Below are 23,092 nucleotides of genomic sequence, written 5' to 3' on the forward strand. Positions count from 1 at the left end.
TTGACATTGCTCTTACCATAGCTCTATCAATAAATTTTTATTCTAAACTAAACTGCTAAGGCTCAACCATCCATATCGTTATCGGCTGCAGTCACGCGTCAATCCACATTTGATGTTGGTATCGGCATTTTTTTTCTCACATCAAATTTCCTACGCTAACAAAGAGAAAACTACGTCCTACTGATATATTGAAAGAAATTATATATATTGGCTGAAAACAATAATTTTATCAATTTTTAAATGTTTAGTTTATTTTTTGCAGTAATACATATATATAATTAGAAATGAATTTAGAACAAATTTTGCAGACTATTACAATTTTCAATTGAACACTTAAGTACAAATGCAAAGTCGGGCTTCTTCCATATTTGTATGGTACGTTAGGGCGGATTCGGAAGTCATTTAAAGTTTAAAACATTGCGTATGACGTTATTAAATAGTTTGCGTAATAGAACAAAAACAAATACATAAAATGCAAAAATCAGAGAGCAGGACAAAGAGAGTTGGTATAAAATTCAGCAAATAAATCGCATAACTCTCATTTAAAGTTTTTAGGCATCTTGCGTAGTAGCCGATTTGAAATATGAATATTAATGTAAAGGCTATATAAGTGTATATTAAGCGATTTATATTTATAAATGTATAATGGGGTTGAGGATGCTTGGTGTGTTTGTGTGTGTGTGTGTATGCATGAGTGTATGAGAGCGTCAGTAAATGCGTGACAGCCACACAGCTTAGCCATCTTTCATCTTCTACCAAAAACCTCCTGATGAGTAACCGCCGGGTGGAACACGCCCACGTGCCTGTTCATTTGTCGCCGCCTTGTTGCCATTGGTGCTTTCTTTGGGCTGGCTGACGGGTGCTGGCTTTGGCTCCTCCTTTTGGCTGACTACCTCATCACGTAGCTTCTCCACTACCTTGTTAGCATCTGTCGAGCCTATGCATGCGTTCATATTGGAAGAGTTTTGTTGATTGTATTTGGAACGCGGTGCATTAACAGCTACTTCGGGCTCCGAAAAGATGTTGGTATGTCCACCGCCTGGGGGCTTCAGTACGCGACTGGAAGGACGAGCGCTGGTACCCAAGCCAATTTTCAATTCGGTGGATGTCATATTTAATGCTTATGTTAAAGAAACTGTAAATACAAAAAAGAACAAAATATAAGTATATATATAAATAAGGATAACATACAAATATTTGCTCAAATTTTGTTTTTGCCAACCGAAACTTTCTAGACATACTAAAAGCATGCACTCATTTATCTGATATGTACATAGATACAGTACATAACGAAAACAGTCACGCCACTTACAAAAGCGGCCAACAATGAAGTAACAACGGTGACGGGCGTTAGCCAACTGAACCATGCGGAAAAATGCCAGAATAGAGAGAAACGTTCAACAGATTCAGACAACAGCAGAATGGAACATTCGCACTAACAACATTTACCCCCATCCGCCACACATATACGGCCCAGTCGGCTGTGTTCACTTTTCTACAGACATATACATTTATACATACATTTTACGAATATAATATGTACATACTGTACACATACTTACATACATAAGCTCTATCTCTATTTTTGAGCGCCGCGTTCTTTTGCACTTTCCCGTTAACTATAATTGCGGACCAGCCAGCCACACACTTTCTCATTGTTACCATATTTTTTTTTAGAATTCATTTTGATTTCAAGCTGTTGCACATTATGCACAAAAACATGACTGAATAATTTTTGGTTCCTGAAAAGGGCCATCCAGAATGAAATATATGCATGTAGCTAACAAAAGTAAGTTGGAGGCCCTCAAGTTGCTCTCAATATTTTGTTCAATGTTTTCAAGATTTTGGCAAGTGCGCTCTTCAGCTTGGGCATAAAAGAGGTCAAAGTGGGGGCTACAGGCGGTCACATTTGCGAGTGTTGTACAACGCGGGTAATGATGCGTCATGCTTTGTGGGAGGCGGCAATCATGAGCGAGTTCCCCCCGGGGATGCACAACATACACACACCAGCACAATTATGTTGAGGTATATACAATACATGTACATACATTTAAGACAAAGCAAAGTGAATGACCGAATGATGCAAAAAGTCAAAATTCTCTAAATAGCAGATTTGTATCCTATTGCTCACATTATTTAAAGGAAATTACAAATTCTAAATGGAGCACTCAAATTGTAATGTAATATATATTTTCCTTATATATGTACATACATATTTATATAGATACGTCAATAATTGACAATAGGTATACTTCGATGTGTTGGTCACGTCGACCGGCACTTCTCCGCCATAGGTAACACATACAAATGCGATTACTGTTATTATTAATAGCGGCAGTATGTGTGTGTAAGTATTTTTGTAGAAATTATGAGTAATGAGCAACTGGATGAAACTTGAAATCGAAGTTACGCCGGTTCGATTTTACTCTCTCACTCTCTTGTTACGCTATTGTTAAGGTTTACGACGTTTATTGCCTAATGTCTAGACGCAAAGCGGATGACAAAATTAATTTAGGAAAAAAACATTAAGAAATCGTAATATTAATACATATTTTACGCATATAACAAAAAGCAAATCTAGTTTAACCAGTGCTGACCAACCGATATTACTCATTTAGCTAATGAACATTAGCAGACAAATGGGCTGCGCTGCCTTAAAAGTGACCCGAAGAGCAGCGTCACTTCCACACGGCAAAAAAAAAAATCATCACACATATGCACACAGTTTGTATGTCGTATGTATATGTATAAGCGTATGTATGCATGCCTTGTTTAGCCAGTGCTAAAAGTTCGGTTAAAACTGCCTGTAGCTAGTTTTTAGCCAGCGCATGCGATTATTAAGTATGATGCATGCAGTCGCTCGCCTAAAAAAGCAAAATGCAAACATGGCCACTAAGGCAGCCGAGAGGCCATGGTGCGGTTGGCGAGTGAGGAGCGTAATAAGGAACGTCGGGGTATGGGATGTGCTGTTTTATTTTTATGCTTCAGTATACATATGTACAAATGGCGTTCTGGGAGATGTTCTAAATAAAATATAAAAGCAGCTGCACTACACGAATGCATATATACATACACAACCACAAATACATTTACATGGTTGCCCGTGTGAAGCCCTTCTTCATCATCGGTACCATCATCATTCGCAAGCAAATACATAGTTTGGATAGCCTCAAAATTCCATGACACAAACACACAAGTGAAAAGATGATAATTTTCTTTCGAAACATTATCGATTTTGTTTAGCACAGTATGCAACAAGTCGATGTTGAGCTGCGCTATTTATTAGCTAACACTTACAAATTGTTTACATACCTTTTGTATTTGTTGAGGAAAATTTGCTCTTTTCTGTATAATTATCAATTATTCGGTTATTTGTACTGCGAAAAACGACGCCACCTTCGTCAATGAACGGTTTATTTAAAATGGACTAAGTAGTGTGACCGTAGGCGTAAACATAAAAATGATAAAAATGTTAATACATAGTTGCTCTTAATCGGTAACAGATTTCTGTTAACCGATTTATGAATCGATAGCAATAAGGGTATACCTCCAATGATTTTAATACAAAGAAAGATTTTTGAATAGAATCAAGAACAATTAAATGTTCCGTCAATTATAACAATAACTTTCTTATCAGACTTGAAACGTTTAATGGTGTATGCAGCTAGCTGTGAATTGTCTTGTAAGTGACAGCTATGGTATTAAATTCAATATTTAAAATATTCAAATACCTATTGGCTGAAGTTAATTTCCAAGTCATGTATAAAATTATACATTTTAATTATGTGAACGAATAACATTGCTGTAAAAAATAAAATCTACGTCAATAAGCTGAGTTTGAGAAAGAAGGGACTCTAAAATATATATTTGAAGAAGCAAAATAAAAAAATTCCTTCAAATAACATCTATTAACACTGGCTGGTCACTCTTCGGTTTCGCTGATGTTATATTTTAACAGCTGGTCATTTATCGAAGTTATAAAGTCCAATCAGAAACGCACATTTTGTTTTAAATAAGTTACTACAAGAATTCGGGAAATTTAATTTTCGACACATTTTCCAACTAGACAAATTTCCAGCGAAGGGAGAGTACGGGCCGCGCTACGTCTTATTAAAAATATAAATAAAAATCGGATTACACCGTTACTTTCAATTAAATTTAAATTGTTTCATTTATTATAGAAAACGGATTTTTTTAGGTCATTTAAAGTTAATAATTAACTTAAATCCTTGATGGGTACAGCATCTGAAACAACAGTGAACACATAAGTGAGACAATTCAGATTTCTCCCTAATTTGCTACTTACAATGCGAATGCGGTGTCCCATTGCATGACCGGGCAAATTCCTGTTGAAGCGAGCACGCACAGATCCAGTGTTGCCGTGGATGCGAGTAACTTTGCCCCAAACAGCACGGACACGGGTCTTGCGTTCAGGATGCTGTGGCACACACTTCTTGGTCTGCGCTTTGTAGACATACACGCAGCGCTTTCCAACGTAGAACTCTCCGTGTTCCTTGCGACGAGCGCCCTCAATCTGAAACAGCCACATAATTCAATTATGTTACTAACTTATAAGTTCAGAGGCCTACCTTAAGGATAGCATGGTTTTCGTGCTGGTTCCTCAAACCGCGCTTGTATCCGGTGAAGACAGCCTTTGCAAACAGACGACCATGACGTTTGTATTTCTTGGCAGATACTTTCGTCTCGGTGGCAGCAGCCTTCTCTGCCTTTGGTGCCTTAGCGGCCTTCGGCGCCTTGGCGGCCTTTGGCGCTTTAGGGGCTTTAGACGCAGCGGGCTTAGCTTGTGTGTCAGCCATAGTTCACTGAAAATATAAACAACGAAATTTTAATTACATCGTTACATAAAAACAATTAGAATCCACAATTAGTTGGCTTTTCATTTGTTTTGGTTGGCAGAGTTCTGGGCAACTTGGTTTCTAGCCATAAACATCGGATCGGTTGCACTTTTTAAGAGCACATAAACTTTTAGCTGACACAATACATTGGTTCATCTATGCATATCCACAATAATTTTTAGGTTTTATTACAATATTCGGCTATATTTTCATATTTTTTCAAGCCATAGCATAAAATCCGCGTACATACCGGAAATCTGTCGAATGGCGAAAGAGCGAGACGATGACAGGTCTGTCAGACAGAGCTGCATTGCAGCTGTTTTGTTAAATATATATCGATAGTACATTTCTGCGCAGTGTTGCTGCGCAACACAGAAAATAAATCGTATTGACTTGGGAAAGAAGTCAAAATAAAAAAAAAAACAAAACTATTTCAATAACAATGTTTCCAGAATAACAAAATTAAGAAATTTACAAAATTAACTAGCTCTTGTACCTACTTTAAACTGTATGTACTTGAAAAACGTAACAACATAACTGGTCGCCATACCGCAATTCAGTTGCATAAAAGCTGGTCCAAGATTCTTTTAGGGCGACAACGGACTGCTGCTGCACTTTCTAAAAAATATTGCAATTGACAACAAATGGGTTTACTGCTGCACTTTTTCAAATGGGACAAGCGTTGGCAACTGCTGCATAAATGTGATATATTAGTGAAGCGGAACGTCAAAAAGCAGGCCGTCAGTCCAACCAAGTAAGAGTTTTCTTATTTATCATGTGGGGTCGTGGGTTAAGGAGGTGGGCAGACTGCGCACCGCCAACTAACAAAAAGCAAAAGTTGCATAATATGAATTATACATCTATTATTCTAGACTCGCCGAGGTTGGCCGTCTGTTAGAAGCAAAGGAAGGCAAATACGATACCGGGCAACTGTTCTTGCATCGAATCTTTGGCTATCGCGGTGTTATACTCTTTCCATGGACGGCTCGCGTCTACGACCGCGATTCGGACAATCCTAGGAAGCAGACAACGGCAACAGCAACGCCGACACAATGCGCCAAAGAGGCATCACCACTGAGAGTTAACGCGGGGAGTAGCGAAGGCAGTGGTACAACAGCAACCTCACAGCATGATGATGCTCCCACGGCCTGGCACGCAAGTAATAGTGCCACCGACACGCAGGGAACCACAAATTTGGGTACCGCCAAAACGACAACTAATGCCACTACGAGCAGTGCTACCGATGCCAAAGATGTTAAAGGCAAAACGCAAACCTTTTATCAGGTGCTCATTGATACCAGGGACTGTCCCTATATTGTGAGTGACTGTTTTTGTTTCTCTATTTGCAATAAGCTAACTGAAACGTTATTTTAGCGGGCCCAAACTGAGGCTGTTACCTTTTTAGGTAACCAGGATTCGAATCGGAGCTTGTACGCTATTCCTGGATTGGATTATGTTGCACACGACGACATCATGCCATATTCGTCAACCGATAAGCATCCGTTGCAGCACGAACTTTTTGACAAGTTTTTAACAAATGCTCCAGATTCTGAACCGCCATTTGTGGGTCAAGAGACGCTCAAAGCGTGGCAGGAAAAGAATCATCCATGGCTGGACATGAGCGATGTGCATAAGGAGACAACTGAAAATGTGCGCATCACCGTAATACCTTTCTATATGGGCTGCCGCGAGACGCCCGCATCTTCGGTTTATTGGGTGAGAATAGCCGTATAGAATTTCAATCGTCATCAGAATCACTATACTTTCATTTTTTACTTGTAGTGGCGGTATTGCATACGTTTGGAAAATCTGGGCGAGCTCAGTGTGCAGCTGCGTGAACGGCATTGGCGGATATTTTCATTGTCTGGTACTCTGGAGACAGTGCGCGGTCGCGGGGTTGTTGGCCAGGAGCCCATACTGAGTCCACGACTACCAGCTTTTCAATACAGTAGCCATGTAAGTCTACAGGCGCCCAGCGGCCATATGTGGGGGACTTTTCGACTGGAGCGCGAGGATGGCTACGCATTTGACTGCAAAATACCGCCCTTCTCGCTCGAGTCAAAGCCGGATGATGCTAGCACGCCGCCGATCGGGACGCCCGCAGGCGAAGAGAGTGATTAAAGAAATATACTAGACAAGTTGTTTCGTGGTTAACGATATTCAAACTCAAGTTTTTTTTGACCATTCAGGAAGTACATGTGTTTAGAACAAATAAAAATATAATGGACTAGCAACACCAAAGCTATCCCAGCTTCACGTTTTTGGCCTCTAGTTGCATCCGAAAGTCAAAGGGACGTCGATTTTCGTGCATTTCGAAGACCGTTTGCAATGCATCGATAGCGGCAGTCTCTGTAGCTGTCTGCAGATTCTCTCCAAATCCCTTGCCCAGCAATTGGCGATTTGCGTAAATGCCAACTTGGAATGCAGCCAGCACAGTATTTTTGCCGCAATCGCCCAACAAGCGTGGCTCTGGCTCACCCAATTGCCGCTGTGTGCAGACTTCACTGAGTAACTGCAATGGTTGCTCTGGTGTCCATATCTCAAGCAAATCCTTTTGATTAAGTTGTGTGCAAATAAAATCTCGCACAAATAAAAATGCGCGCTCTACGCCACTTGAATCAGCCAGCGCTCCAATGATCGCCTGCATAGTTTGTGCTAGTGTTTCGCTGCTTGGTGGATACTCTGTGGAAAAGATGAGCTCTCTGGTTCCCAGGTGAGTGGATACATGAGCTAACGTTTCAGTGCTTAACAGGTACGATGCAATTGCTTGATGTCCAGCCGATGGCACTTTGGGTAACGCATGTTGCAAATAGGCTTCCACATAAGCCTTGGCAATGTGTGCGCCTTTGGCCGCCAGTTGGCTGTTGTCGGCTGTTTGCAGGTCCGCTTCTGAAATACCCAGCTTCCGCTGGCGCTCCTGTTCCCGATGCGCATATGTGCTCTGCGTAAATGCTGTCTGCAGCAACGGCAACTGAAATTCCTCATTCAATCGCTTACCGAAAGCAAACAGCTCTGAGCGGTAGTTCCATTCAACAAATCCAGAGCGTGGCTCCGGTTTCTGTGGTCCTTGTTTTTTAACCCGATGGGCTAGCTCACGTAACGTTGGTGAGACCCAACGTTTAAAGTGTCGCTGTGTTTGAACTGAAAAAAATGGTACTTAATATATGAACTTCACATATTTCTTATAATATACTTGTATTGGCATTGTTAATGGGCCTCGCAAGTGCTATTACACCGGCAACACAGCGCAATAAGGACATATTTCTTGTTAAATTAAAAATACTCAATCAAAATGTTGGTACATATGGATAACAGTATTGCCACCCTACGTCTTTATGATTACAAAATAATCGATAATTTTAATTATTTAAGCGATAAGTTTGTTGCGATATGTCCAATTGGTGCAGCCCTGTATTGGCACAATATTCCTGAGAGCTGGTCACCTTAACGACGCCATGTCGCTGTTAGCATGAAAATTTTGTTGTAACCAAAAGTTGTTGAAATAAATTATTTGATAAAAAGTATCTATAATTTGCATAAAGCAGAGTTTGCTGCACAAGTGTACATACGCTTTGAAGATGGCGCTGCAGACATACGGTGATAAGCCAGTGGCATTCCAACTGGAAGAGGGCGGCGAGTACTATTATGTGGGCTCGGAGGTGGGCAATTATATGCGGCACTTCCGTGGCATCCTCTATAAAAAGTATCCGGGTATGACCCGTATTGTTCTCTCCAATGAGGAGAGGAAGCGTCTCGCCGATTCTGGCCTCAGTTCACACATATTGGCGAGTTCGGTGTCGCTACTCCGCGCTGTAGAAGTTGATGATATTATGGCCGGCAATGATGAGAAGTGGGCTCAGTCTATCTATATCATTTGTTTATTTGTATTAACATTCTAACTGCATTTCTAGATATCGCGCCGTTTCGGTAAACACTTCGGATACACCAGTACCGCGGGAGAGCAAATCAAAGAAGCAGCCACAATATGTACCAACAATGCCAAACTCAAGCCACCTAGATGCAGTGCCTCAGGCAACGCCTATCAATCGCAATCGGGTGCACACTAAAAAGGTGCGGACATTTCCCATGTGTTTTGACGACACAGACCCAACCGCGAGTCTGGAAAACGCAGCACAGAAAGAGTGCCTAGTACCCATACGCTTGGATATGGAACTAGAGGGGCAAAAGTTGCGTGATACTTTCACATGGAACAAAAATGAGAGCATGATAACACCTGAACAGTTCGCCGAAGTTCTGTGCGATGATCTCGATTTGAATCCCCTGCCATTTGTTCCAGCCATTGCACAGGCTATACGCCAGCAAATCGAAGCGTTCCCCAATGATCCGCCCATACTGGAGGAGAGCTGTGACCAACGCGTTATAGTCAAACTAAACATTCACGTGGGAAACACATCGCTTGTTGACCAGGTCGAATGGGACATGTCAGAGAAAAATAATAATCCCGAAGAGTTTGCCATCAAGCTATGCGCCGAATTGGGTCTGGGCGGTGAATTCGTTACGGCGATTGCGTATAGCATACGGGGTCAACTATCATGGCATTGTCGGACCTATGCGTTTAGCGAGGCTCCCTTGTCCACAATCGATGTGCCCTTTCGCAATCCGAGCGATGCGGACGCATGGGCACCATTCCTAGAGACTCTAACCGATGCCGAAATGGAAAAGAAAATACGTGACCAGGACCGAAATACTCGACGCATGCGACGTTTGGCCAATACAACAACGGGCTGGTAGTCGAAACGGATTGTTCCTGTCACCCCATTATTTATCAATGCACACGGCTAAGAGTTGGAAAAGTCCATAAATACTTTTAGTGGCACAACCAATAATATCGCAATCAATTGAGTTGATAATTTTCCAGCTCTAATAATAGTGATTATAAACAAATCAAATATTATCCGCGCTGTAGAATACTTACAATGTTTTAAGTCGCCAGCATTTAATGTATTTAGTTATCTTATAATTATTTTCGATAAATTTATAATCACTATTAAGGATTCGTGTAAATTTGTTGCATGGTACAAACTGCGTTCATCATTGTCCAGTTTTGGTCGGCAATATATAAATATAATAAATACATGTCTGTCTATTTTAAAGCCAAAGGTGGCAAACTTGTTGTTCATATCTTAGATTGTAAGCTATCGTGACATTATTGTTTAGAATTAACTTTCTACTGAATCTGGTTTGTCCTGATCTTGATCACCATCATAAAACTCGTTTTTTGCTTCAACCAATTTATCCTCATCCGCCTGTGACATGCGCACATCTGGGTCCGTTTCCTCCTTCATACGTAGCTCCTCTAGATCAACGTCCGGCGGCGTTTGCACCATTTGCACACTTGGTGAGTGCTGGCACATTTTTAGATTTTCATACACATGCTTCACGATCAGCTCCAAGTACTGTTTTGAGTTAGCATTGTCCTGTCGTGAGTTGACCTCTGGATGTAATGTGAAGTCGGGCGCAAAGAAATCATAGTACTCCGTTTCGGGCAAGTCGTTAGCAATTTCCTGGTCGACTAGAAGCGAAGTTTCGTGTGTCCAGCAGCGTGCTACGTTGCGCAAAGTGTATCCACCACCGCCCACTACCAATGTAGGCACATTTAACCCCCTGACAAACTTAACGCACTCGCCATGACCGCGAGTACTGAGCGAGAAGCAGCCTAGACGATCTCCAGCCAATGAGTCTGCGCCACATTGCAATACAATTGCTGTCGGCCGATAAAAGTCCATAATTGCTGAAATGATCGGCTTGAACACTTGAAAGTAGCTCTGATCATCAATACCCTCCTTGAGAGGCACATTAACGCTATAATAGCGGCCAGACTCGGCACCAATCTCATACATATCACCAGTGCCCGGAAAGAAGTAGTTGCCATATTTGTGAAAAGATGCTGTCATCACGCGATCCGTTAAATAAAATGCTTCCTGCACTCCGTCTCCATGATGCACATCGATGTCTATATACAGAACACGCGGATGATACTTTAGGAGCTCTAATATCCCAATTACAATATCGTTGACATAGCAAAAGCCGGAGGCCTCAAATTTTTTGGCATGATGCAGACCGCCTGACCAATTAATGCATATATCACTGTGATGGTGATTCAGCTTTTGTGCGCCCTCCAGTGAAGCGCCCGTGTACATGGCGCAAAAGTCAAAAAGCCCATCGAAGACGGGACAGTCCTCGCCCACGCTAAAGTGAGCCAAATACTTTGTGTAAGCGACGGCTGCAAGTAGATACAAGATACAAAAATAAAATGAGAGTGGAGTTGTAGGCGCATGGGAGGTCGTCACTTACAATTGCATTGAATATTCTGTGGAGTCACCTGCTGCAGGTAGGCGATGTATTCATCACTGTGAAACCGCAGCATATCCTGTGCACTTGCTCTGTAATGAGGAAAAAAGGCATTTAATTTGTCGTGTTCAATTGTAAACAATAACAATTGCTTACTTGTACGGCCTGTAGATTTTCATCTTCTTGTCCAAGCCATAGTTCATAACCAGGCTGTGAGTGACGGCCAAGCGCTGCGGCTTCATCGGATGCCCTGCACCATAGTGAAAATTGCCCACATTGGCATTGTAGAAGTACGACACACGTCTATCAGTCATCTTTATATGGACTATAAGCTAATCGCTGTCCAATACCACTCCAATTTGGGCAAAATATTATTCTTTGCATAAAGTACAATCAGCAGAACAGCTACAATAAACAAAAGTCGCCGCGTTGTGGTCAGCTCGTTCAAGCCCAGTAACATGCCGTTGCCTCCTAAGCCCTTATTATATTGCGTTTTCGTTTAAGTGCAAGAGCTTTGGCTCAAGTAAAATTGCATTATAACAAATGTTTTCTAATTTGTTTCAGAATCTTTTATCATATTGTTAAAACTTCACTTATGTTTATGTATATATAATCGACTAACAATTCGCTGTTCGTAACCGTAAGCGGTCGGCTTTTAATTCCACTTAAAATTTTTGTTTAAACACTTTATTTATTTTTTTCGGTGTTTCTTTTTGACGCGTGTTTTTTGTGTTGCCTTTTGCTCTTCGTTTGCCTGCTAACTTAACAGTGTACTGAAATGTTATTAACAGGGTGCATCAATGTCTGACAATCTGCCATTACATATATCTGTTAAGAAAATTCCAGAATTTTAGTAAAGGTATTCAATGACAAAAAGCTTACATTAAAATGTATTATTAATGAAATATGATATTTGTGTCAAAAATAATAGTTAAAAACTTAGCACATCCAAACGTTCTTACTTTAGAACCATATCGATATCAATGGTGTTGTCTTGATTTATCGATATCGATTTTAAGCAGGGCTTAGGCAGTAAGTGGAACTGGATGTAGGGCTTTTGCACAACCGGTAAGATTTGTAACTAATAGTTCAAAGAAAATATTAAATATATAGACTGTTAACTTGGAAATATATAAAAGATAGGTATTAGCGTTATGCCGTTTTCCCGTATTTAAAATTCTAGAATATTTAAAATTCAATAAAGAAAATGTATATTTTAAAAAACTTGTTAGAAAGAAATATTATAAATTATAGATTTAGCTCAACAACAAACAAACAATAAAAACAATTCTTTGTTAAAAATAAATAATTAAAATGGTAGAGCTAGGTAGTTAAATTTCCAAATTGTATACATATCGTTGTATTCATTTTGTTTGTTTTATTTAAAATATTCTATTGGGATCCATTTTTAAATGAACAGCTGATTTAAACGCTTCATTGTGAATGCCGCACTTTCTTATCAAGAATTTTGATAAGCTTTGATGCGTCGCGTCGAATTTGCGTGTGCAGTAATCAACAATAAATGTCATGGCACAGCGGAATGCAAAAACTGTGTCAAACCGTTGCTAAGGAAGCCCGGAAGAGGCAGAGTGCTCCAGCAGTGATAAAAGCAAATCTAATTTGCTTACATTACGAAACCGCAAATTGATTTTGCCAGCTTTGGCAGCAGCCGTGTCCATATTATTGTGCGTGCGTTATTGTGTCAAATGGTCATACTTTAAAACTGAAGCTTTGTGACCGTTGCCCCCAGTTTGTCCAAGATGTTAACCCTCTATTACGTGAGCGCCACCTTGTTGCAGTCCTGGCGAATTCAAAGGGCTTGCAATAAAATTGCTGAACAGCTAGCCCAGTCTTCGAGCGTTGCCTTCTATGCAATCCAACCTGGCAACGACGATGGCTTCGGTGAGTAGTGTAGCACACCGAACTGTGCACACTCTACGGCTGTATGCAACCTCCATATTAATCATTTTTGGTGTTTGTTGTCGTGTGCGAGCAGATGCTACAATTGCCAGCTCGGAGCTGTGCGGTAATCGCAATGCGGCCAAGGTCACGGATATATTGTGGTTGCATGGCAATCAGCACGGTTGCTGCCTGCGTCCATTGCAAACGGTGCAAATTACGCCATGGATTAGTTTTCCTCCTGCGCCCAGTTGGCTGCCGTTCGCCTATGCAGCCGACACCGTTACACCCACTGCAACTCCAACGGAAATCGAACCGCAACCCAGAATAACTCTGTCACCGGATGAGAGTCAACATTTGCAACTATTGCTTGAGGCGCAAGTAGAGCTGCAACGGGAAGCGGGCGCCCAACACAGCGTACCGGTGCGGGTAAGTCATATGCGATTTTTTAGGTAGCTGTTGATTTAGTCTCTATTTTGAAATCCGACACCTCCGACTCTTGATTAGTACCCATAGCCAAAACGATAAAGAAATGTGCACCTTCTTGTCTGTTTGTGTGCGAATTATTCCCTGGGTTTTAAGCTAGACTGGTGAAACCTTTCCTAACTTATGGGTCGGATCGGGCTCCGTTGGCTGACATTGGCTAACATATTGGCAAAATCTTATTAGCATCGAAGTAGTTTCAGTTATCCGTAAATTGAGTTTATTTACAAATATCCCAAACAAATGAATATGTGAAATGGGTCTGTAAATTATAATTTAATTTTAAAAAAGTCATCTACAGATTAGATTATCTACATTTAATTCAAACACTTTAGTTTTTACCAGCTTTAATTCTGTCAAGCGAATTAAAGCACTTTTTTGCGTGTGTTTGGTCAATAAAAAAGATTGCGTCATATCTAAGCTATTTTCGCAAAAAGTATGTATGTATAATGCAGATTTTGTTTACTCGTCTCTTTTCATGCTGTCCCTGTATCAATCACCGCCGTCGTCGTCAGCTGGAATCTTATGGTAAGCTAATTGCATGGAAAATAGACTCCCACCTGGCAGTACTCATCGAAACGGATGTTGAGCATTTCACAAAACTATTGATAATGACATTTTTACAAAATAATTTATTCATTAATGATCAGCTGCCACTGATGAGGATTGAGTGTAAGCCCAGTAGCTGATTGCAATTTGAATTGATAAACACATAATCTAACAATATCTATCGTATACATTTGCAGCTGTGCAACGAGAGGGTCAACCGCAGCCGTTTGAACTGCTGGCCAATCATCTGAAGCGGCAATCGCGCAATGCGGCCGAGATTAGTGCGGAGGGCTGGCAAAAGCATTTAGAGGATCTACGCGCACTAAGCGTACTGGCTCGCCAGGCTACCGAATTTGAGCAGCAAAAGAATCGGAACGAATTTAAGGCAAGCATTCCTAAGCAGGACTTGTTGCTTCAGCGACAGGCGGAGCAGTCGCCTGCAGCAGCACAAAGCATTATAAAGGCTGTAGCTGTAGTGGAACCCACCACCAAGACGCCGTCTCCCGCCAAGCCCACTCAATTGAAGAAACCGGCTTCACCTGAAGATATTGGAAAAATTACTACGGCCCTCAAGTCGCCCACGCAGTTGACTCAGCCTTCTCCAGCTGAAAGTCTTTTGAGCAACCCCACGGAAGAGGAAAAAACGGTTATCACCACGCCAACAGCAGTCCAGGACACCTCAACCATGGCAGCGGCAAACACATCAACGCCCAGCAAAAGCTTTGTTGCCGTCAAGCCTAATTCGCCACCGCCGAAAGCCGCAGCCTCCACCCGACCGCGTCCCGTTTTGCGCCGTAATAAGGATAGCCTGGGCGAGAGTAAACCCCTGAATGTGCTTGTCTATTCGGACAGCGCCAGTGCACGTGATTCGGCAATGGCAACTCTTCGCCAGCTTCTAGAGCCTGATGTGTACACCATTTATGCACTAACTCCGCAACAGGCGGGACAAAAGCACTGGCTCGAGCAGACGGCGCTGCTGGTGGTATGCGGCTCTGTTGCGCCGGCTATTGGCCAGATATTGGTCGACTATTTTCTGCATGGCGGCAAGGTCTTGAGTCTCTGTTCGGATATTTTACACTTCATCTTGCCTAACTATCGCACGGCGGAGGTGAGTTTCATCGCGTGTCACAAAGCTAGAGAAATCCAGGTTTTAAACCCATTATTATTATTTCAGGTTCGGGAAAACGAGTTGGTTCAGTTCTCCTATGACAAGTGGCAGCGGGTGAAGATGATGCATCACATTTTCTGTTACCAACCGTCTCCGGTTAAGAAAAACTTTTCCACCGACAGCGAGGAGTCTTCCAGCCAAACGCATTCACGTAAACCGTAAGTCATCTTGTGTGTGATTTAAATACACTTAAACATTCCACACAAGATATACATAAATATTAAAAATTAGATTTCGATTTAATTCCACAAACTGAAGTGGAACTATTTCGAAATAAAATTCATAATGAACACGCATTTTTGACACACATCGGAGAGTTTTCCATGCAAAAGCTGCTATTACGTCTTCATATGTATATATAGATTAGATAGTTTGTTCTTTTATTACAATGCATGTAATGTTGGCTAAGGCGACTACGATTTGGGTTTTCCCAGCCATCGAAATGCTGCATACTTGCAGGCGCACGCTAGAATCTATCAAGTGCAATAATATATATTTTTGGAACTAACTGTAAATACGCCAATCTTAATATTGTACTTTCAAATACCTTAACCAAGATATATAACAACAAGTTTTTACTAATTCCAATCTCTTTTGTGTTTCTTGAACCTTTCATGCTCAAATTGGCGCTATTTCTGTACCTTTTTTATAATCGAATCTATGATGTTTAAATCTCATGTTCATATGTGTTTTCTTGTGTGTCGTTTAAAAATCTATTCCATATTTTTACAAATTCTTAATTGGTCTATTGCACTTCCTTTTTTAAATTTACAAAACTCCATTAAAATGTACTCTTATTTTTATGAATCGCGCAATGAATTTGATAATCGGTCTATGATTGATTTGTTCTGCTTGATTTTGAGTTCTCTTTAATTTTTCCATTCCCTTTCGTGTGATCTCTCTCTCTGACTTTCTCTTTTCTGCTTTGTGTCTGTGTGTGTGTCTGTGCTATATGTGTGCCCACTACTATTATCCTACCCGCTATTTCCCAAAACTGAAACGATAACACTCACAACAACAACATGTTAAAATACAAATGAAAAAACCAAATCAAAATACGAAACGAACGCCGCTTAGAGCTCTAGTATGTCCAAGGTCCATGGATTTGAAGGACATGACCGGTCAGACCCACCAGCTGGACGTTAAAGTACTGGGCACTGAGGAGACCTGGAACACGCCCAGTATATTGCTGGCTAACAGTTTGCGGAGCGGCGGTAAAGCCGTCTTCTCTCAGGTATATTTCGAATTAAATAACTATAGTTAACTGACAATGATATACAAATAATTTTTGTTGCAGGTTCACTTGGAGACAAATCCCAGTGACTTTGAGTTTGATGAAATGAAGTTCGCAATCTTGAAACAAAGCGAACGCACACGCATCGAGATCTTTACGGATATCTTGCACAAGTACCTGGATATCGAGGTGCAAGTCAGCGAGTCACAAGTTCCTGCCCCTGCCGGAGTTGTCTTCAAGCAGGCCTTCTTCTTAGGCCGTCATGAGGTGCGTAGCTATCTACTATGCGCCTTGCCTTGTGCTAATCATTTTGCTCGTTGCAGTCGAAATTTGAACTGCTGGAGAAGCTACGTCCACGTTGCAGCGGTAATGACGATGTCATCGTTACGCCCAAGCTGACTATTAAGTTCTGTGGCAAGGATGATAAGGCGCCGGTGGCGAACACAAATGTGTTGCCCATTGTGATACATTCTTGTCCAGACGATTTCTCCACCGTTGACTACTTTGATGTGCGTATTGTAATTCAAAATAGCTCTGTATAATTATGACTTAAGTTGTTCCATTCTTGTAGAATCTGAAAACGGAGCACATTGGACGCTTGGTTATCTATGCGCCAGTATTAACTAGTTCGATGCATGTGATCAACGATCTGGAGCTGATGCATGGCCTTGCTGTGCTGCCACGCCAGCAGACAGCGGGCACGGGTCGCAGCGGAAATCAGGTAAGTGATCTAGCCGCAACTTAAACATTCAACAATACAATTCTATTCGACTTTTCTTGTTTGACTCACTAGTGGCTGAGTCCCATGGGCTGCGCTATGTTTTCTACACAGCTGCACATCGCCATGGATACGCCACTGGGCACACGCCTTTCCTTGATACAGCATATGATAGGAGCTGCTATCGTGAACACCCTACGAGGCCATAAACTGTATAGGGTAAGTGATTATGTATGATAAACTAGAACGAAAAGTGCAATTGGTTTTTGCATTGAGAACCCGAATAAGCCAAAACAGTTGACAGATTTGTTTGGTAATATATCGGCTTTAATAAAAATATTAATTATTTTTTGCACAACAAATATTTTTTTTAAAACATAATCTGAACATTTTGTATGCCTTCTGAGATATATGATTTTTCTTAACCATCGCAAAAGACGATTGTTTCGGCAATGAGCCATATAAATGACTTTTATTTTGTTCAATATTTCGCACAATTTTTGCACTTTTATATAAATTCCGAATTAGAATTTCCTAAATACGATTATAAATGCAATACCTACGGTTTATGTAGCTCCAGTAAAATTGAATCGAACAGTGAAGCAGATGGTGGAGACAACCATTAAGTATCTGTTTGTATATTTTGAAGCTTATCTAGGGGCTTCAATAGAAATTGGTCTAAAACGTTCATATCGATTTCTGTTTTGTATGATCTTTCGGATATCTATTAAAACTGAACTATATTTTGGGAATATCCATAAAGTTTACAAAGAATAAGAACTCTGTGGAAATTAATTGGGAATTTCTGAATTCAATTTTTGATATTGCATCGTTATAGCCAATTGCAAATGTTACAATAAATTTAGATTTGTAGTGATAGTTTATTTTGACATTTTTTTCGTATATTTTGCATTCAACTTGTTTGCTACTATATACATTTTACATATGTATGTATATAATTGTTTATATATAGATATATAATATATACCTAGAGCTTTGCTTACACATAATTAACAATTTTAAAATTGCTCACCTGATTTACGTTTACATTTAGATTTGCCACAGTGCTTGGTTTTTCTTTAATGTATGTAATTTGTAATGTCTATGCCTATGTTATGCGTTCGGGTTTGCTTGTTGCTCTTTAACATTTAAACATTGTCTTTTAATTAAACATTTGTTTTCAATACATAATTAAAGATAAAAATATTTTACAATGCGTTTGTAAATTGCTATAATTTGGATATACATATATGTATAGTTTCGTTTCATTTGCTTTAAATGTATATTTACAGTTTTTGTTTTTGTAACACATGCACTTTGAACTTTTCTTTGAGAGTCGTAGAGTCGTACACATACATACACATAAGAGGCTGAGGAAGTGAGCTTTGCTCTCCGCATTCTCTTGCTTCCTTCACCGGAGAGCTAATTTCACATTTGACATTTTGCACGCACAACAATTACAGTTAAAGTGACATACATACATATGTATGCATATGTGTGTAGTTTACATTTACATATAACGTGAAATTGTGCTAAATAGAATCAGAGAGTGTGTGTGTGAGTGTGTGTGCGCGCCTGCTTACATATATGACATATGTGTCTATAAACGTATATATTTTTATATCGGCTGGTTAGAATACAGATTCCGCTGAGCGCGAGAGGTTAACGGGATGCGAGGGACTGCGTGCCAAGCGCTTCTTTGGCAAATGCTCCAGCAAGGAGAGCAGGCGTGCAAAGTCCGGCCTGTGCTCCTTTTCGTAGGTCCAGCACAGCATCAGCAGGTCCTTGACATCGCGACCAGACTGCAGATTGGCCAGCGACTGTTTCATGCCGCGCCCCACTTGCCAAATGATAGACTCAGCCGGTTGATCCTTGAACGTGAATTCGCCGCAAATTAGCTCGTACCAAACGGTGCCAAATGAGTAAACATCCGAGTAGGACGTGAACTCTAGACACTCGCCGGGTGGCTTGCACGGTTGCAGGGCGCGTATTAGTTCCGGGGCCAAGTAGCAGAGCCAGTTTTGTGGAACACCCAAGCCCATATCACAGTACAGCAGCTTTGTGGAGCTGAAGAGGCCAAAGTCCGTTATGATCACCTTGCCGTTCTCTATAAAAATGTTCTTGGTGCGCAGATCCTTGTGTATTATGTCTCTGGCATGCAAATAGCCCATGCCCTGCGCAATCTGTTGGGCAATCAACAACGTGCGATTCATTGCAAACTTCTCCCTTCGCTGATGTATGTAGGTGTACAGGGTGTTGCCCTTGCACAGCGCAGTGACAATCGCCAAATACGGCGGATTCATGCAGGCACCCATGAACAGCACCAGATTCTCGTGGCGCGTCTTCTTGAAATTGGCCACCTCGTTGCGAAACGATTCCAGCATGTGCTCGTCTTGCAGATAGTCTTCATTGAGAAGCTTCACAGCGACATCGCCATGCCACAGCGCGCGATGCACAGTGCCAAATCGACCCTGTCCAATGCGCTCCAACAGGTGCAAATCGCCATAGGGTATATCCCATTCCTTCAATGATATGGAGTTCTGCCGCCACTGACCCGAGTCGCCATCCTCTGTGGAGTCCAAACGCACAGGCGTGCGATCAGAGTCAGTGCTGGCGCTGCCCGACAACGAAACCGTCTTGTCGCTATCATTCGACTTGTGCGTGTCCGAATATTCGCTAGTAAACGGCACCCGCTTGTCCACACCAGCATTGCTCAATTTCCGCGGAAAGAAACTGCCGCTGTTCACCAGACTGGAGGTGTAGGTGGCACTGCTGCTGCCACTCACATTTGACACTTGCGAGGTAGCCGAATGCGTGGACACTTGACTGCCAGTCAGGGAGTGCAGGTGACCATTGGAGCAGCTGCTGCTGCTGCTGTTGTTGTTGGCACTGCTGCCGTTGTTAGAGCTGCTGTTGTTGTTGCCATTGGTCAGCGGCTCTGTCGAGGACATATGCGATTGCGACTCATTGGATATGAGCGTTTGAGCGGCGCTGGCGTTACTATTGCAGGCATTGATGCTTGTGATGGTCACGTTGGGGAAATTGAATTGACTCTGTTGACCCTGTTGGGCTGCTACCACCGCTGCTGGTGCTGGTTTCGGCTGGCAGGCGCTGGGCGTGGCCAGTTGCAGCTGCTGTTGCTGGAACAATGCTGGACTGCTGGGCGTTGAGCTGGTACAGCTCGAGCTCGGTGAGCTGCTGTCCCCATGCTGCAGCTGTGGCTGTTGCAATTGCGGTTTGCCCAGCGTGCTCTTCCTAGGCACTGGCGACGCCTTGCTGCTGCTGTGCTGTGCTGGGTCCCATCTGCCGCCTACCTGAGTTTGGCGAAACTCGTGAACATATTCGGGTGGCAGGCCACACGAGGGCGGCACATGCGGCGCACAGGACTTGTGGCAAATGTATTTGCAGTCGGTGCACTTGAACCAGTGGCTCATCATCTGTTTTTGGCACAGTTTGCACGTGGCCATGAAGCCAAACCATTTGCTGAAGCGGTGCTTAATGGTATGACCCATACCCACATGCGCCACACCTGGCGAGGGCGGCACTAGTAGGACATTGGAGTTGTTGATGCTGCCACCATCTACAAAAAAGTCCGAACTGCTGGCCGAGCTGTGGCTATCCGGGCTAGGATCTGTGGGTAGGCGGCTCCGCGGTGGCCGTGGAGGCTGCTCCGTCAGTGCCGTCTCCGAAGCGCTGCTGTTGTGCATGAGCAGCGTTTGATGCTTCTTGGCGGGTGGTGGCGTTCCCGCCGCTGTTGTCGTACTGCGGCTGCGCTGCGGAGTGCCGCTGGCGGATGCCGTCCCTGAGGCGGGCGTGAAGGGCGAGTTGGGTGGCGAGGGCGTCAGTGTTAAGGTCAACTGAGAGCCAGTCAGTGGTTGCTGTTCGCTGCGGGAGCTTGAGGCAGAGTTGTTAACAATTTTCGGCTTGCTGTTTCCGTGTTGATGTTGATGCTGATGTTGATGCTGATGCTGACGATGATGGGCGCGTGGTGAGGCGCTGCTCAGTCCGAGGCCAATATTGCCAATGCTGCCGCGGTGCACGTGATGCGGATGGGGTCGATCCCACGAGTCCCAGTGCCATTGTTCCGGATCGACGTTGGACGCGACTGCGCCGTTGCTGTCCAGCGTTTCCATGCATTTTCGGAGATTATGCATCGCTTTGGTCAGACGCCGCAGTTCCTCGTCCAGCTGGGTACTTGAATTGTGGGCAAGCAGTTGTTTCAGTTCTTCGTCGCTTAGCTGCAATGTTTGCTCCAATGTCGTTAGACGCGCTAGGCATGCATTCAGAGACTCCGGACTGAGACCAACTACGCGCAGCCATTGGCGCAACTCGTTCCCGGTAGCCTGATGATGGGGCAGCAGCCCGTTGGCGGGTATACGTTCGTTGAGTCTCGTTTTGGTCAAGAGCAGCTCGGAGAAGTAGCGCACCAGCTTGGACTCTAGGCAGCGGATCTCCTGTTGCGTCAGAGTCGCGCTCGTTGCGCACTGTGTTCGCAGACCCTCCAGATGGTTGGCCGAGAGATCAATCATATCCTGTATGATGATTAGATTGCTTTCGCTCGCAGTCGTCGTTGTATTGTTGTTACTGCTGCTGTTGCTGACTGGCGGCGCAGTCAGCTGGGCGGCGGCGCTGCTGCTCATTTTGTTGTGGCCCGCCCGCCCCTTCCAGCAGTACAAACTGATTGATTTTTTCAGACGCACTTACAAATCATTTGTTGTTTGCACCACTTTGACACACATTCTGTCCACATCAACCAGCTTTTTTCGCTTGCTGCAAGCACACATGAACAGCCCTGCAAAATGCGGACTTCGAGAAAGCTTCTGCTATGAGAAAAACGCGAAAATTTTAATAGTTTTTGGGGGGCAGACAGAACGGGTGCCGTGTTGTCGCCTGCACGCACGAAATTTCTCTACACCCAAGTAGTAGAGCTGCGTAACTATCGTCGATTGTATCGAGGTTTTTTTTTTTGATTAGGTAGATTTATCGATTAATTATTCTATCGTAATATATCGTCTATACCGCATTTTAATATGAATTGATTTTGAAATATTTTAAATACTATTGGAACCATTTATAAGTATTTAAACGAAATCCTTCCTATATAAAATAAATTTTTTAATCTAAATTTTTAGGTTGATATATAGTAAGACACATATATTTTCCTTAACTGAACATAGTTCTCTGTTTACAGATCCCGACATTCACGTTAGATCACAATTAATCAAACAAATATGGTTTTGCTCTGGCTTTTTGCAGGTACTCGATATAGCTTTAAAATGGCCAAATGATATTATTGCCAATGGAAATTACAAAATTGGTGGACTTGTCGTCAATACCACTTTATTGGGCTCGCAGGCGATTGTAAATATTGGCAGCGGAATTAATTTAAGCAATTCAAAACCGACGGTCTGTATTAATGACATGATAAATGAGTATAATGTGCGAATGCCTAATGCTAAATTGCCTTTACTCAAATATGAGCAATTTATGGCAATGATTTTTAATGAAATTGAAAAAATATTGTCTGAAGTACAAAACGGAGATTTTGATACTTTCTACTCCTTGTATTATGAACTTTGGTTGCATAGGTAAAATTATTAGCTTTAAAAAATATTGGAGATATTTTTACTATATATTATATATTTTAGCGATCAGCAAGTTACTATTTGCCTGCAAAATGATCAAGAAAAGGAAGCCACAATTATTGGAATCGATGACTTTGGATTCTTAAAAGTAAAACTAGCGAATGGAACAATTGAAACTGTTCAGCCCGATGGAAACAGTTTTGATATGCTAAAAGGATTGATAGTACCTAAATACAATTAGCTTAATTATTAAAGGAATTCTTATATAATACTAACTATTTATTCCTA

General features: G+C 42.2%; 8 protein-coding genes across 11 annotated transcripts; 3 read left to right on the forward strand and 5 right to left on the reverse strand.

Moving 5' to 3' along the window:
• Positions 1 to 224: 224 nt before the first annotated feature.
• LOC135436682 (uncharacterized) lies at positions 225 to 3,465 on the reverse strand. The gene is made up of 2 exons (XM_064694367.1): positions 3,313 to 3,465; positions 225 to 1,135 (listed from the first exon to the last, which is right to left on the reverse strand). Exon 2 carries the CDS (start codon positions 1,110 to 1,112, stop codon positions 753 to 755), a length of 360 nt encoding a protein of 119 aa, XP_064550437.1. The 5' UTR covers positions 1,113 to 1,135; positions 3,313 to 3,465; the 3' UTR covers positions 225 to 752.
• A 687-nt stretch (positions 3,466 to 4,152) lies between these two features.
• On the reverse strand, positions 4,153 to 5,186 carry RpL35A (ribosomal protein L35A). Its single transcript, XM_064693642.1, has 4 exons — positions 5,107 to 5,186; positions 4,590 to 4,823; positions 4,307 to 4,534; positions 4,153 to 4,245 (listed from the first exon to the last, which is right to left on the reverse strand). The coding sequence occupies exons 2-4, from the start codon at positions 4,815 to 4,817 to the stop codon at positions 4,222 to 4,224; spliced, it is 480 nt and encodes a 159-aa protein (XP_064549712.1). The 5' UTR covers positions 4,818 to 4,823; positions 5,107 to 5,186; the 3' UTR covers positions 4,153 to 4,221.
• A 79-nt stretch (positions 5,187 to 5,265) lies between these two features.
• Positions 5,266 to 7,097, forward strand: POLDIP2 (DNA polymerase delta interacting protein 2). Its single transcript, XM_064693638.1, has 4 exons — positions 5,266 to 5,610; positions 5,729 to 6,173; positions 6,231 to 6,572; positions 6,639 to 7,097. Exons 1-4 carry the CDS (start codon positions 5,501 to 5,503, stop codon positions 6,975 to 6,977), a joined length of 1,236 nt encoding a protein of 411 aa, XP_064549708.1. The 5' UTR covers positions 5,266 to 5,500; the 3' UTR covers positions 6,978 to 7,097.
• Positions 6,996 to 8,204, reverse strand: mRpL44 (mitochondrial ribosomal protein L44). The gene is made up of 2 exons (XM_064693641.1): positions 8,050 to 8,204; positions 6,996 to 7,997 (listed from the first exon to the last, which is right to left on the reverse strand). The coding sequence occupies exons 1-2, from the start codon at positions 8,114 to 8,116 to the stop codon at positions 7,099 to 7,101; spliced, it is 966 nt and encodes a 321-aa protein (XP_064549711.1). The 5' UTR covers positions 8,117 to 8,204; the 3' UTR covers positions 6,996 to 7,098.
• Positions 8,205 to 8,285: 81 nt separating this feature from the next.
• Positions 8,286 to 9,976, forward strand: Snr1 (SWI/SNF related, matrix associated, actin dependent regulator of chromatin, subfamily b, member 1). The gene is made up of 2 exons (XM_064693639.1): positions 8,286 to 8,706; positions 8,768 to 9,976. Exons 1-2 carry the CDS (start codon positions 8,435 to 8,437, stop codon positions 9,606 to 9,608), a joined length of 1,113 nt encoding a protein of 370 aa, XP_064549709.1. The 5' UTR covers positions 8,286 to 8,434; the 3' UTR covers positions 9,609 to 9,976.
• HDAC3 (histone deacetylase 3) lies at positions 9,767 to 11,911 on the reverse strand. Its single transcript, XM_064693637.1, has 3 exons — positions 11,325 to 11,911; positions 11,172 to 11,260; positions 9,767 to 11,100 (listed from the first exon to the last, which is right to left on the reverse strand). The coding sequence occupies exons 1-3, from the start codon at positions 11,480 to 11,482 to the stop codon at positions 10,037 to 10,039; spliced, it is 1,311 nt and encodes a 436-aa protein (XP_064549707.1). The 5' UTR covers positions 11,483 to 11,911; the 3' UTR covers positions 9,767 to 10,036.
• Positions 11,912 to 12,615: 704 nt separating this feature from the next.
• On the forward strand, positions 12,616 to 23,079 carry Hcs (holocarboxylase synthetase-like protein). Of its 4 annotated transcripts, none has more exons than XM_064693632.1 (12): positions 12,616 to 13,070; positions 13,165 to 13,496; positions 14,066 to 14,078; positions 14,297 to 15,207; positions 15,274 to 15,425; positions 16,345 to 16,501; positions 16,565 to 16,768; positions 16,825 to 17,010; positions 17,073 to 17,222; positions 17,295 to 17,438; positions 22,476 to 22,807; positions 22,868 to 23,079. In XM_064693632.1, the coding sequence occupies exons 1-12, from the start codon at positions 12,929 to 12,931 to the stop codon at positions 23,043 to 23,045; spliced, it is 2,901 nt and encodes a 966-aa protein (XP_064549702.1). In that variant the 5' UTR covers positions 12,616 to 12,928; the 3' UTR covers positions 23,046 to 23,079. The 4 variants fall into 4 exon arrangements, with proteins under 4 accessions (XP_064549702.1, XP_064549700.1, XP_064549703.1 ...); XM_064693630.1 differs by having other exon boundaries at positions 12,617 to 13,070; positions 14,066 to 14,222; XM_064693633.1 differs by having other exon boundaries at positions 12,617 to 13,070; positions 16,363 to 16,501.
• Positions 18,100 to 22,131, reverse strand: ksr (kinase suppressor of ras). The gene has a single exon (XM_064693634.1). The coding sequence runs from the start codon at positions 21,857 to 21,859 to the stop codon at positions 18,851 to 18,853; it is 3,009 nt and encodes a 1,002-aa protein (XP_064549704.1). The 5' UTR covers positions 21,860 to 22,131; the 3' UTR covers positions 18,100 to 18,850.
• Positions 23,080 to 23,092: the final 13 nt, after the last annotated feature.

This window comes from Drosophila montana, unplaced genomic scaffold (assembly GCF_035044405.1).
Source record: "Drosophila montana isolate Dmon_TW-CO22-7 unplaced genomic scaffold, ASM3504440v1 contig_3733_1, whole genome shotgun sequence".
NCBI classification, from domain to species: domain Eukaryota; kingdom Metazoa; phylum Arthropoda; class Insecta; order Diptera; family Drosophilidae; genus Drosophila; species Drosophila montana.

What these genes read in the sequence shown, in the direction of transcription:
- LOC135436682 (XM_064694367.1), bottom strand. Translation starts at nt 1,112, where the DNA reads ATGACATCCACCGAATTGAAAATTGGCTTGGGTACCAGCGCTCGTCCT.
- RpL35A (XM_064693642.1), bottom strand. Translation starts at nt 4,817, where the DNA reads ATGGCTGACACACAAGCTAAGCCCGCTGCGTCTAAAGCCCCTAAAGCG. An exon ending in AAAACCATGCTATCCTTAAG is followed by an intron (nt 4,535 to 4,589) that starts GTAGGCCTCTGA and finishes TGGCTGTTTCAG; the next exon opens with ATTGAGGGCGCTCGTCGCAA. An exon ending in TGGGACACCGCATTCGCATT is followed by an intron (nt 4,246 to 4,306) that starts GTAAGTAGCAAA and finishes CTGTTGTTTCAG; the next exon opens with ATGCTGTACCCATCAAGGAT.
- POLDIP2 (XM_064693638.1), top strand. Translation starts at nt 5,501, where the DNA reads ATGGGTTTACTGCTGCACTTTTTCAAATGGGACAAGCGTTGGCAACTG. An exon ending in CAGGCCGTCAGTCCAACCAA is followed by an intron (nt 5,611 to 5,728) that starts GTAAGAGTTTTC and finishes CTATTATTCTAG; the next exon opens with ACTCGCCGAGGTTGGCCGTC. An exon ending in CCAGGGACTGTCCCTATATT is followed by an intron (nt 6,174 to 6,230) that starts GTGAGTGACTGT and finishes ACGTTATTTTAG; the next exon opens with CGGGCCCAAACTGAGGCTGT.
- mRpL44 (XM_064693641.1), bottom strand. Translation starts at nt 8,116, where the DNA reads ATGTCCTTATTGCGCTGTGTTGCCGGTGTAATAGCACTTGCGAGGCCC. An exon ending in CATTAACAATGCCAATACAA is followed by an intron (nt 7,998 to 8,049) that starts GTATATTATAAG and finishes CATTTTTTTCAG; the next exon opens with TTCAAACACAGCGACACTTT.
- Snr1 (XM_064693639.1), top strand. Translation starts at nt 8,435, where the DNA reads ATGGCGCTGCAGACATACGGTGATAAGCCAGTGGCATTCCAACTGGAA. An exon ending in ATGGCCGGCAATGATGAGAA is followed by an intron (nt 8,707 to 8,767) that starts GTGGGCTCAGTC and finishes CTGCATTTCTAG; the next exon opens with ATATCGCGCCGTTTCGGTAA.
- HDAC3 (XM_064693637.1), bottom strand. Translation starts at nt 11,482, where the DNA reads ATGACTGATAGACGTGTGTCGTACTTCTACAATGCCAATGTGGGCAAT. An exon ending in AAAATCTACAGGCCGTACAA is followed by an intron (nt 11,261 to 11,324) that starts GTAAGCAATTGT and finishes TCCTCATTACAG; the next exon opens with AGCAAGTGCACAGGATATGC. An exon ending in ACAGAATATTCAATGCAATT is followed by an intron (nt 11,101 to 11,171) that starts GTAAGTGACGAC and finishes ATCTACTTGCAG; the next exon opens with CCGTCGCTTACACAAAGTAT.
- Hcs (XM_064693630.1), top strand. Translation starts at nt 12,929, where the DNA reads ATGTTAACCCTCTATTACGTGAGCGCCACCTTGTTGCAGTCCTGGCGA. An exon ending in GTAAAGCCGTCTTCTCTCAG is followed by an intron (nt 16,502 to 16,564) that starts GTATATTTCGAA and finishes TTTTTGTTGCAG; the next exon opens with GTTCACTTGGAGACAAATCC. An exon ending in GAGGCCATAAACTGTATAGG is followed by an intron (nt 17,439 to 22,475) that starts GTAAGTGATTAT and finishes GGCTTTTTGCAG; the next exon opens with GTACTCGATATAGCTTTAAA.
- ksr (XM_064693634.1), bottom strand. Translation starts at nt 21,859, where the DNA reads ATGAGCAGCAGCGCCGCCGCCCAGCTGACTGCGCCGCCAGTCAGCAAC.